General features: G+C 42.6%; 1 protein-coding gene and 1 long non-coding RNA gene across 4 annotated transcripts; both read right to left on the bottom strand.

Annotated features, from left to right (window-relative positions):
* Positions 1-459: 459 nt before the first annotated feature.
* Positions 460-5,836, bottom strand: LOC118386242 (2-Hydroxyacid oxidase 2). Of its 3 annotated transcripts, XM_035773815.2 has the most exons (9): positions 5,336-5,411; positions 5,115-5,150; positions 3,388-3,540; positions 3,106-3,257; positions 2,572-2,855; positions 2,053-2,277; positions 1,298-1,456; positions 1,140-1,209; positions 460-1,007 (listed from the first exon to the last, which is right to left on the bottom strand). In XM_035773815.2, the coding sequence occupies exons 2-9, from the start codon at positions 5,126-5,128 to the stop codon at positions 952-954; spliced, it is 1,113 nt and encodes a 370-aa protein (XP_035629708.1). In that variant the 5' UTR covers positions 5,129-5,150; positions 5,336-5,411; the 3' UTR covers positions 460-951. The 3 variants fall into 3 exon arrangements, with proteins under 3 accessions (XP_035629708.1, XP_035629710.1, XP_035629709.1); XM_035773817.2 differs by lacking the exons at positions 5,115-5,150; positions 5,336-5,411 and adding an exon at positions 5,721-5,836; XM_035773816.1 differs by lacking the exon at positions 5,115-5,150 and having other exon boundaries at positions 5,336-5,467.
* A 3,300-nt stretch (positions 5,837-9,136) lies between these two features.
* LOC127931099 (uncharacterized) lies at positions 9,137-10,009 on the bottom strand. Its single transcript, XR_008139801.1, has 2 exons — positions 9,956-10,009; positions 9,137-9,604 (listed from the first exon to the last, which is right to left on the bottom strand). It is a non-coding gene; the product is annotated as an uncharacterized LOC127931099 (long non-coding RNA).
* Between the last annotated feature and the right edge of the window lie 2,717 nt (positions 10,010-12,726).

The following is a 12,726-nucleotide window of genomic DNA, read 5'->3' as shown; positions in this document are numbered from 1 at the left end:
CTGGTTCATCGGGATTCTACCCCAAGCCAGCTTGTCCAGCGCCGTGTCTCGGCCGGCCCATCAGGCTCGCCCAGGTGGGACGCTGGGTGGTGCCCCTTGAGGGGGGGTGGTACTATCACACCTGCTCCCCTCTTCCCCCCCTGGCACTCGAGGGCGCCAGGATGCCCTGCATTATGCACTCCTGCCACCATCATTACGCACACCTGCCTTCCCTCATCACGTGCATCAGCGATTATTGGACTCAATCACCTGTTTATTACCTCCCCTATATTTGTCAGTTCCCCGGTGCTGCATTGACTGTCATCTGTCTTTGTGTTTCCCAGTTCTGACGCTGTTCCTGTCCTGTTACATGTCCATTCCTAATTAAATGTCAACTCCCCGTACCTGCTTCTCTTCTACAGCGTCGTTCCTTACAATTTCTTTTAGTTTTCAATACATTTTCAAAAAGAAATCTAAAGGCATGATTTAAAATATATTTATTCCATTTTGAATTCAGGTTGTAACACAACAAAATGTGTAATAAGTCAAGGGGTATGAATATTTTCTGAAGGCACTGTACTTTAGTCACCATATTCTCTGCCACCCCTGTTCACCAGAGACACAATACTCATAGATGGGTTGACAGGGGGCCAGCAGCCATTGAGAGTTAGGAATAGCTGAGTGAAAAACGTATTTCGTTGGTTATATCATATGGAAGATGCTTATATTTAAATATCTCTGGTTATTTTTTCACAAGAACTAAGGCAGCCACATTGGATAGAACTATTCAAATGTATTATGATTTCAGGATTTATTTGATTGATGTCAGATTCAGTTCATTATGATTCACATGAGAGGTTTCCTTTCCTTCCTTTGTTGTCCCAAATTCCAAGTTCTATTGATTGAATGGATAGCGCTGTATTGCTTTCGTCGTTATTCATCAAGCTGGTTCTGGCGCCCCCTGCTGTTAAGTCACAGTTTAGAAAACTGGATTACGTTCCTGTTGATCTCAGCCACGTTCCTGCACCCTAAGGGAGGAAAGACCAACAAAACATTAGTGTTGCAATGTTATGAGGTTGAGATAAAGATAGGTAAGCAAGGGGTTTTAATCTCAGACTTGAAAAAATATGATTATGTAAGAAGTTTGGTTCCTTACTCACCAGACAGAGCCATTGACAGACGGAACTCATTGTTGAGGATATGTAGTACCTCCTTCAACCCCTCTTCACCCTGAAGGAACAAACACAGGCAGCAAGACAGTTTGTTATGCTCAGTATCTCAAGTTAATAGGTTGATCACACACAATGTTAATTGTTACCTTATAGGCGAGGCCCCACACGGCCGGCCTGCCGATGAACACACACTTGGCTCCCAGAGCTACAGCCTTCAGCACGTCACTACCAGTGCGGACACCCCCGTCCAGATATACCTCGATCCGCCCCTGCACTGTGTCCACAATCTCAGACAGGGCATCTATCTGGGTTGTAGAGAGAGAAAAGAGCAGAGGAAACTTCCTATGGAATATTAAGTACCCTTTTAGTACATTTATCAGCCATAACATGACACCCACCCTGTATTCGAGAGCATGCTGTATCTAAACTGATGGCTGGCACAACACAAACACTTCAGATGATGTAAAATAGGGTCTAGGCTAGGAAATTTTAAAAAGTATAGAACAGTTTGACAACCCTGTTTTTAAGATTTTCAATGATAACAAACTCAACTGTTTATCTTTTCCAGTGATGAGGACACGGACGTCTCATGGTATGGTGGGTTTTTGCAAAAACCTTTGAGCACTTCTATCTCTTGAATGTGTTTGCATTCAGGTCCAAAATTTAACTTCTGACCACTTCTAAAATGGGCAAACATGTATGAAAAGGGGTGTGGTCAAAAGTGATTGAAATCAAATGGAACGACCCTGTCCTTTAAAATCAACATTTCATGAAATCAAATGGAACGACCATGTCCTTTAAAATCAACATTTCATAAACAAAATGGTGTTTGGCTTGCTGACTATAGGGTCAAATAGAAGCGAGATGATGATGAAGTGATATACTCTGTGCCCATTCTTACTGTGGCGGGCCCTCCGTCCAGCTGGCGTCCTCCGTGGTTGGACACGATGATGCCCTGGACGCCGTGCTCCACGGCCAGCTCAGCGTCCTCCTTCGTCAGGATGCCTTTGATGATGATGGGCAGGTGGGTGAGAGACTGCAGCCAGTACACGTCCTTCCAGCTGATGGAGGGGTCCAGGGTGTTGGCAGGGACCCCATACTCCTCACCCGCAGGACCGGCAGCCTCCTACAGAGGTAGTCAAAGGGACACCCACCCAGACACGACAGACGCATACAGTGCAGAACAAAACACATACACACAGAAGGAGGCCTCATGGGAAATACATTAGTTGGATTATTCTTAAATAATTCTAGAGCAGCTACTGTCTCTCTACTATGGCACTATGGGCTGGTTTCCCAGACACAGATTAAGATTCTCCATTGACAGTGTTTTTTAGTCCAAGACTAGACTTCATCTTTGTCTAGGAAACCATCCCTATATGATTTTATGGTAAAAATCATTACTGTTAAAAATATTGACCTGGAAGACACCGTCAAAGTTCTTGACCTTGAGGTGTGGCGGGAGCTTGAACTGGTTGCGTATATCGTTGCGGCGCTTCCCGGTGTAGGGCACGTCGACGGTGAGGACCAAGGCCTTGTAGCCCAGGGCCTCCACACGGTGAACGATCGACTCAGACAGCTTCCTGTCCCGGTACACATAGAGCTGGAACCAGCGGTAGCCGTTAGGTGCTGCAGCTGCGATCTCCTCCACAGAGCAGGTGGAGTAGGTACTGGTGATGTAACATGTGTTCACTGCCTCCGTAGCTGAGGAGAGAGAGAGTTTCAAGTAGAACATATAGTTTTTTTTGCACAAGTATAATACAGGAAGGCACAATGTATTTACACATGGGGGGAAAGTGTTTAAATTGTGCAGTATTAGCAATAGTAAACAAGCGCAATAGTTAACAAGAGAAAGAGATTTTGAGTGGACCACCCCTAGAATACTCAGTGACAACAAAGCCATTGGCCTAAAGAGCTCAACCTCTACAGCTGTTAAATCCCTCCTAGTCCTCACCCCTGGCGGTGGCCATCTCTCCCTCATGCCAGGCCAGGCAGTGGAAGGCAGTGGGGGCGATGCCCACAGGGAAGCTGATCTCTGTGCCCTGCACCGTGGTCCTGGTGTCACACACTGACACGTCCCGTAGAATCCGTGGTCGCAGACGGATCCTGGGACCGAGACAAAGAGATTATTTTGGATCTTCCATGCATTACTGTTTCAGGTGTGCTGTTGAGTGATGTTAGTGACTGACATTGAATCGTGGGTACTGTAGTTTGCAAGATGGGGAGAGGTACTTACCGTTTGTAGGCCAGCAGATTGTCATCCCTGGTGCAGCACTCGTCTGCTCCGGCTGCGTAGTAGTCCCATGTGGCCTTGGAGAGGTGCTCCTTCGCATACTCCTCAAAGTCTGTGAGACATACCATAGCCATCTCAGCACAGCAGGTCCCCTCTCTGTAGAATATATGATCACTGTCAGGGACAGCAGTTGTAAAGAAATGCTATCAATATGTCAATTACACTATCATGTAATCCTGTATTAAAAGCAGAATGGATAAATACTTATGGCATTTGTGGAGATTTAACATAGTAAAAACACTGTTCTTTGTTGTAAGCTGAGTTGAAAATTGTGCAATTTAAACAAATACAATAACTGCAAACATCTTCTGGTGCATATTTTACACAAATACACAAATACATTCAGTGGTGTCACCAGAACCTGGGGTGTCACGTATACTCCCTCTCCAGCTCTCTAGGTCACGAGGCTGCTCTTTACGCACACCTGTCACCATCGTTAAGCGCACCAGCGACGTCATCAGATTTACCTGGACTCCATCACTTGCCTGATTACCTTCCCTATATATGTAACTCCCTTTGGTTCCTTCCCCAGGTGTTATTGGTTCTGTTTCAGTTTCATGTCTGTGCGTTGTTCATGATTTTTGTTTTGTATTATGTTTAGTTTATTTATTAAATTATTCACTCCCTGAACTTGATTCCTGACTCCCAGTGCACACGATACAGAGGGCTAATGCTGCATTCGTAGCCAAGAAGGAAGTGGAAATGTAACACATAGGACTGGTAAAAATCCACTTGAATGGTCCTCCATGTAGACAACTCGTCTATCATCCTGAGCTCCCACTTCTCCCACATGCTGACCTCTGATTTCACCTACTAAGTAAATGAACTCGATAACAAATGCAACAGCAAAACATTATGTATAAAAAAACTATCTATTAATATTAATTACAAGCATGATAGTTGTACTTTTAGTTTATGGTTTACGCAGCTTTTTGGCCATTAGCCAATCCGCGTTTCTCAACGAGTTCAAAGCATGTGAATGCATCCAACTGGTATTTACGACTTCACAACTGGTAATGTCCCACCTCCCACTTGGTTACGAACGCTGCATTAACCCCAAATGATTTTGGGATTGGGATGTTCCTGCATGTGGGAACACCCTGAGCATCCCATTGGTTACTGCATGAACCCCCCTTTTGAGCATCCCCTTCATTCCCCGAACATGCCATCTTCATACTTGTGTGACACTTTTGATGTTCTGGATTTTCCCTGATTGTCTATGTGATTATTTTTTATCAGCCTGCTGTGTACCGGCGTCCAGATGCAGGAACACCCTGAATTGTGGGTTGCAATTAACCCTTCTCAATAAAACGAGGCTACACTGCATTACAAACTGCATTGGGAATACAACTGGACTTGGATCTGTGCGCACAGGGAGGACCTCAAATTACCCAAAGAAAATGAAGGACAAAATGCAAAATTAGCCTACTTGTCAACACCAGTTTTTTTTTTCATTTGTAAAAATGCCTACGGGACTAGCAAAATACTAAACAATTACCATGACAAAGCAAGATATCTACACAATACATTTGTTATCCAGAAAACATAACAGTGCAGTCACTTTCATATTTTTTCCTTATCAAACAAAATGATTGCAGTAGCCTATAAATCTCCTTTCCTTCTATTGAGTAGCGTAACTAGTTTACCACGTCAACAGACTATGTATTCACCTAGTAGTTGTCATTTCACGAAATGTCAATCTGTGTCTGGAAAAAAAATATTTTGATGCAAATTTAAGTCGATAGGGTTGCACACGAGTGAAACAGCAAAAAAATGCAACACACACGGCAACGACTGAACACAGACAGACAGAGGGCGGGGTGTAAAACTCCCAAAAAATAAATATAATTTATCGATGCTACAAAACTATTAGGGGAAAATATAGGCCTACCTTCTCACGCATAGGCTATGGTGAATGATAACACAAATCGCAACCCGAGCAAGCCCTAAAAAACAGGCAACTGCTTATTCTGAAAAGAGCTCTGTAAAAGTGTTAACAAATGGTTAACAGTGCATCTCTCATCTTGGCAGTGTTGTACTATGAACTCCATTAAATATTAACCATTTTCAAGAGACTGAAGCCATCTTAGTCCATTTGAAAACACCAACGCACCCAAACAAATTTTAATTGGCCTAACCTGAGAATGAACCTCATAACATCATAACGGATTGTAATTTTAGTAGATGTCAACAACATTTCATCAATCCCACTTGCATCAAAATACATTTAGGAATTGAGTTTGAAGGATCTACTAATATCATTCTGTATTACTCACCACTTGTCCTTATGACATCAACTCCATTCTGAAATGTCTGGTGTCTGACGATGCAGCTCATAGTTAGTTCTATTCCTATTGTGTGATTGTGTGCTTTTGTGTGACTTCAATAAAACTATCACAGAGATTAACACGGACAGTGAATGTGACCCCGCAGAGGCTAGAAATGTGCTGATGCCACAGAGGGGAGGGGGGTCGCACATTACATACTACAGCACAGATGGGGAAATACATACTAGGTCTACATATAAAACACACAGCATGGTCAGTAACACAAAGCACTACAGTAACAGTATTGTTCTATAGACCTTCTGTACATCACACACAATAACTTGCAGCGTCACTGTGGCCTACATACCAAATGATCACAGGGTTGTCAGTGACACCTCACATATAAAACTGCCATAGTTTTATCTTTGAGTTTGCCTGACTGATATTTTACTCTAGTTTTCTTCTGAGTATACTGTATGTGACTGTGTCTGACCCGCTGACCTGAGCAGCCATCCATGGAGAACCACTCACTGATTACAGCTGGTGCTCGGAGTCTCTGAATGGATTCGATAGCTCTAAAATAAAGTCAACCTCAAAAATAACAATTCCAAAAAACGCAAAACATAAAACTCCGTCATGTTTTTGTTGTTGTGCAGAGTGTTTAACTTTTGACCTGTACGTCTCCAATGCTATGGTTGATAACAATGTGATCTATGAACACTTGAGGGCAGTGCAATACTGAATAAAGGTATTATACACAGAACTGCTCAATCTCAACCTGTATAAAATCCCAGGCCATCACACATTCAGTGAGAGAACATGACATGTACAGTACCTAATGTTCAGCAAGTATACTGAATTTCCATTCAAATGAAAATGGGCATTGACATAATATTATATGACAGATGTGTAGAGGCCTACTGTAAAATGCATTGTGTTGAATTTTGATTTACATTAGTTGTTCAAACAATGATCATACTATATCTGATCAATTCTGTCTTCTTTACAATGTGCAAGATAGACTTGCATGTAATGTTCAGATCCGACCAGGCCTATGTTAACGTTTCTCCACAAATAATAGTTGAAGTAAGATGAACACGATGTTAAATACATTTTAGCCTTTGTCCTATAGATTATGAATGTTGAACTACCTACAGTACCTCTCTACACCTGTCAATGTCGGTCATTTATGCGGTCTCAACATTGTTAAGATACATTTCTAGAAAAGCAGCTGTGTGTATTATAAGTAAATAAGCTCAATGGAAATGTGAAAAACAAAATCTAAAATCAAATTACATTTTGACTATTTATTTCAAGATTTGGTTTACTGAAGATCACACAATGTAAATTATGACTTCAGATGTTTTGATATTAATCAAAGAAAGCAAAGCTTCATATCAGTTTCCAAAAATAAATAGGCAGTGATGGTGTTAGTGAGTAATGTACATCGGAATTTTGCCTAGTCTCTCTCTCTCTCCCTAGCTCTGCTGTGTTAATTGGCTGTAGGCCTAACTGATATAAAAAGGCCCTGGGGGCAACCACAAACGAGGAAAATATGTGAGGTGTCTTACCTTGTCCTTTACCATGACCTGGTTTTCTCTCGTAGCCTGTCACCTCTCATGTGACACCTGTGCAGGGCAGGACAGTGTCAGGGCAACTCTAGCTCCACACCCTCCCATTGGGAGAATCCCTTTGATTACCACCCCCCACTGCCCACTCACACACACTGGTTCAACTCTAGCCTGCCCTGCCAGCAGTATCTGTCCTTGAGCAAGGCACTAAACCCTCATTTCTCCTGTAAGTTGCTCTGGAAAAGACTGTCTGCTAAATAATCTAAAAACGTAGGAGTGAGTAAGGCGACAGTCATATTGCTCACTGAACAGTGTGTGTGCATGAGTATCCTGGATACAGTCGAATGATTACCACTTTTTGTATTCTTGATTAATTATAATCTTCGTCTTGTCATGTGTACAATACCCCATTGACTCTAAATCATTACTGTCAAAGTCCTGTGGAAATGTCCAACTTATTTCCAAAGGACTTTGTACATCCACACATACATCTTTTCATGACATAAAAGGATGGAGTAGAGAGAGAGAAAAAAATATATTGACAGAGAGCGAGAGAGAGATAGATAGGAGAGTGAGTGAATTCAATAAATGTCACAACGTCTGAACTTGCCACGAAAGTAACAAAACGCCATGAAACGTTGTTCAAGCGTTCTAAAACAGCCGTGGGTGCAGTGGTGCTATATCTGATTTTGTCTCTCTATTTCATTACTACTTTGGAATTTGATTTACTCCTAGTAAATTTATCTGCTGCAGTAACAGAGCCAGGCCTCTTAAAACAGCTCTTTGTAGTGTTTTATTTGGTTTAAACTCAAAGACTGAAGGTGCAGGCCGAGGCTGAGATTGAGGCTGGTGTTGAGGCTGAGACAGGAGACCCTTCTAAGGGCCATGGGGAGGTGGCTCTGTTACCTACTCTAAGTGAAGTGTGAATTGTGTTAATCCACAGCTGGCTCTGATGCCTATCACTGCGTGTATCTCACTCCCACTCCTCAGACGTGTTAGGAGAGGACGGGAGAAAACCTCTACCACATGCTGCTTCTCCCTCAGGCTACGGCTCGGCTAGCCCAGAACATGTGTGTTGGATTGTTAGGGTGTTATCCTGCCCTGGCTAGCATTCACTACTCTTTTTATATCTAAGGCTCTCTTTTTCTCATTCGGAGACAAAATAAATTACATAGGTGTGTAGTCTCAGGTGTTTGGGTCTCACTGTTTCGTTCCACCTTGCATTGAGGCCATAACGCTGGCTGCTGATCCCAGTCCTTAGAACAGGCAACCTGTATGTTTGGGCTCCTGAGTTGCGCAGTGGTCTAAGACACTGCATCTCAGTACAAGAGGTGTTACTACAGTACCTGGTTCAAATCCAGGCTGTTTCACATCTGGCCGTGATTGGGAGAACCATAGGGCGGCGAGCAATTGGTCGGGGTAGACCGTCATTGTAAAAAATATATTTTTCTTAACTGATTTGCCTAGGTAAATAAAACTTTTTTTTTAATGTGACCAGTGGTCAAATGTGTGGCAGAGTTGCCACCCAACAGATTATGAACTGTACTTGTTGCTTACTACACTGAACAAAAATATCAACGCATCAAGTAAAGCGTTAGTCCCATGCTGAAGTAAGAGATCCCAGAAATGTTCCTTATGAATAAAAAGCTTATTTCTCTCAAATGTTGTGCACACGTTTGTTTGCATCCCTGTTAGTGAGCATTTCTCCTTTGCTAAGATAATACATCCACCTGTGTCATATCAAGAAGCTGATATCAAGAAGCTGAACAGCATGATAATTACACAGGCGCACCTTGTGCTGGGGACAATAAAAGACCACTCTAAAATGTAGTTGTCACACAACACAATGCCACAGATGTCTCAAGTTTTAATGGAGCGGACAATTTCTATTTATTAGGGATCCCCATTAGCTGCTACCAAGGCAGCAGCTACTCTTCCTGGGGTCCGAAAACATTAAGGCACTTACATTACATATAAAACAAAAGATAAAACCGTACATCATATATTATTACACTATAATGCAAAATGTATAATACCCCCTACAACAATCTTACAATGTATGTTTGTGTTTGTAGAGTGAGTGTGCTAGCGCTTGTGTACCTTTGTGTGTGTCTCTTCACAGTCCCCGCTGTTCCATAAAGTGTATTTATACTTGTTTTCTTATCTGATTCTACTGCTTGCATCATTTACCTGATGTAGAATAGTAGTCATGGCTCTATGTAATAATGTGTGCATCCCATAGTCTGTTCTGGACTTGGGGATTGTGAAGAGACCTCTGGCGGCATGTCTTGTGGGGTATGCATGGGTGTCTGTGTTACGCCCCTGAAAACAGGGGAGAAATAATCACGAGAGTGATACGGTGTTGTTTTCTCAATTCAACTTTTAGTTCAATCATTTTACAAAAGTAACACATTACAAAACAGAAAAACCATTATACAAATAACACAGCAAAATATCTTATTAACAACGCACATGTTCATTCACAATCGACATAAAATGGCAGCTACTCTCAGTACGATGCTATTCTTCACTACAACCGAGCAGGGCTCATATTACTCTCTTCAAACTTAACTCTAACTTCATCAAGATGTTACTAAGACACACCTTAAACACTATTGACATGTTAACGAGTTATAACATTTAAATTACTCTTTTTTATCATCAATAATGTACCTGAAAACAGGGGAGAAATAATCACGAGAGTGACACGGTGTTATTTTCTCAATAGTTCAATGATAAAAGACCGCGATTTCCCCAGGAATATGGGTGGAGACCAGAGCAATCGATCTCCGGCTCATAGATTAAGAACATTTCGTAGATCACAGATTAACACTTTTAGGCACCACGAAATAAAGTAATCAATATAATGTTTACACATTACTCTCACAATTCGTACCCTTTGTACGCTTGACGGATTTGAACTTCAACACAATTATATGAATGTTATCAATCTCTATCAACTAATACTGAATGCATCTTTTTAACCTTAGATGTTTTAAGATCCTCACATACTATGAACCTACTAATACTTTTTAATGTATAACAGGCTATGAATATTTCCTTTAGCCTGTCACACTCTCCCCGACAAAATAAATGTTGTCCCAACATTACCAACAATGTCTTCTTCAACAGTCCGTATGCACTGGACCTAGAAAATCCTCTTCTGTAAGGTACTACTTGAGCAGAGGTCAAGGGTCACAGTTCAAATATAACTAACAAGTTATATTCACAGTCCATATCTGTTGACCAGCTATATAACATAAGCAGTCTTTTCTCATACTATTGATCAACAGTCCATCAATTTTAATGATCTATATGCATAGTCTGCAAATAGTCTCTTTTGACAGTCTGTGAAATCAGACAGTAGTCCATGGTCAAACATGTCAACTCTGTAGCCTCATGTTTGCTGAAGCCCATACATGTAAGGTGGCTGAAAGTAACATTGCTGTAGTGATGGCAGCCATGGAACCAGTCCTGGTGCAGAGTAGACAGGGAACAACAGTGGCTGTGGCTGGATACTGTAGCAGGAAGGGATACCAAGCTGATCATAGGTGATACGTCTTAGAGGGTGTCTCTCTCTTTGTGGCAGCTGGTAGGCTGGTTCCTCAGGTTCAGCAGCATCAGTATATGAAGGAAAGGCACTTGGTGGACGATCATCAGGCAAATTTTCAGCAGGAAAGTCTTTAACTGTTGTTGTCTCCTCCAGCCGCTTTTCAACAAGAGGCTGTGCTGGTAACGTATCAGGGACTGGCACTGCAACTGTCTGTTTCGCTGTTGGGGGCGTGTGTTCCCCGCTGTCTTCATCAGAATCTAGAGGCTGTGATGCAGGCTGGTGTCTCCTCGTTTTCTGACTTTTGTCCACTTTGGTAATTTCTGGTTGTGTCTCAAAAGGTAAGTGGTCACGGGACATGAGCAGGTTTCTGTGCAGGACCCTGGAGCGTCCCCTACCCTTTTCTGGTCTCAATTCATAAATCGGCAGGTCTGAACCCCTTTGTCTCACCACTGTGTGAATTGTATCTTCCCAATAGTTACAGAGTTTTCCTGGTCCTCCTCTTGGTGTCAGGTTTTTAATCAGAACTCGCTCGCCAGGCTGTAGCACTGAACTCCTAACTTTAGTGTCATAGTACTTCTTACTTCTTTCAGCGGCTTTCTGAGCATTTTCATTTGCAATGGCGTATGCTTCTTCCATCCCTCGTTTCCAGTTCTCCACGTAGTCTCCCTGGTTACTGGAACCTGCCTCTGTGCACAATCCAAAGAGCATATCAACTGGAAGCCTGGGTGATCTCCCAAACAGAAGATAAAATGGTGAATAGCCAGTCACTTCGCAATGGGTGCAGTTATAGGCATAAACCAGTTTGTTCAGAGACTCCTTCCAATTTGACTTTTGTGTCTCAGTTAGTGTCTTTAACATTTGCAACAATGTTCTGTTCAGGCGTTCCGCTTGACCGTTTCCCATCGGGTGATAGGGTGTTGTCCTGGACCCCGCCATGCCACTGAGTTTCTTTAACTGATGGAACAACTGGTTTTCAAATTCTCCCCCTTGGTCATGGTGGATGCGGGACGGGAACCCAAACTTCAGGGCAAAGTCATTGAAGATGAGATTTGCAGCAGTTTTACCTGACTTTGACGTGGTGGCGTAGGCTTGAGTGAAACGTGTAAAATGATCAACAATCACGAGGATGTACTCATATCCCCCTTTGCATCTGTCGAGATGAAGGAAGTCTATACATACCAGTTCAAATGGCCGTGTTGTCACAATGTTTGTCAAAGGAGCTCTTGTTTCATGGGCTGGCTTTTTCTGCTTGACATAGCTACACGTTTTAGTCACATAGTGCTCGATGTCAGATTGCATATATGGCCAGAAGAAGCGGTCACGTACTAGTGATACAGTGCGGTCAGTACCTTGGTGTCCCATGTTATTGTGCAACTCTTCCATCACTTTACCTTTGTACTGCTCTGGTAGAACTAACTGCTTGCGGGCTGTAGTGATTCTGTACAGAATGCCATCACTGTCTATTGTCAATTTGTCCCATTCTCTGAATAGGCATTTTGTCTTTGGACTGAATTTATTTTGCTCTTTAACTGGCGGTTTGGAATCAGACAGTTTGAAATTGAGCACAGGACGGATGACCGGATCAGATTCTTGTGCTTCTCTTATCCCATCTTTTGGGATCGAGCTGGTTGTTGCAGTGGTTGTCTCACCTTCAGCTGATACTGACATAGATGCAGCTGAAAATGACCAAGGTACAACAGCCTCTTTCTGTACCTCAACTGCTTGTATCGCGGCAGCAATGGTGTCTTGTGGAAGCTCCTCAGAACATTCTCTCATCAGTGACTGCATCACCGTTCTCTCTGCCTGGCCTGTACTTTATTGTAAAGTGGAAATCAGCCAAGTCTGCAACCCACCTGGAAGTGGTTGCGTTCAGTTTTGCAGTAGACAGAAT

The sequence above is a fragment of the Oncorhynchus keta genome, chromosome 7 (genome assembly GCF_023373465.1).
Source record: "Oncorhynchus keta strain PuntledgeMale-10-30-2019 chromosome 7, Oket_V2, whole genome shotgun sequence".
In the NCBI taxonomy this organism is placed as follows: domain Eukaryota; kingdom Metazoa; phylum Chordata; class Actinopteri; order Salmoniformes; family Salmonidae; genus Oncorhynchus; species Oncorhynchus keta.
The sequence above is the reverse complement of the archived record's forward strand: the minus strand, read 5'-3'. Positions and strand labels throughout refer to the sequence as shown.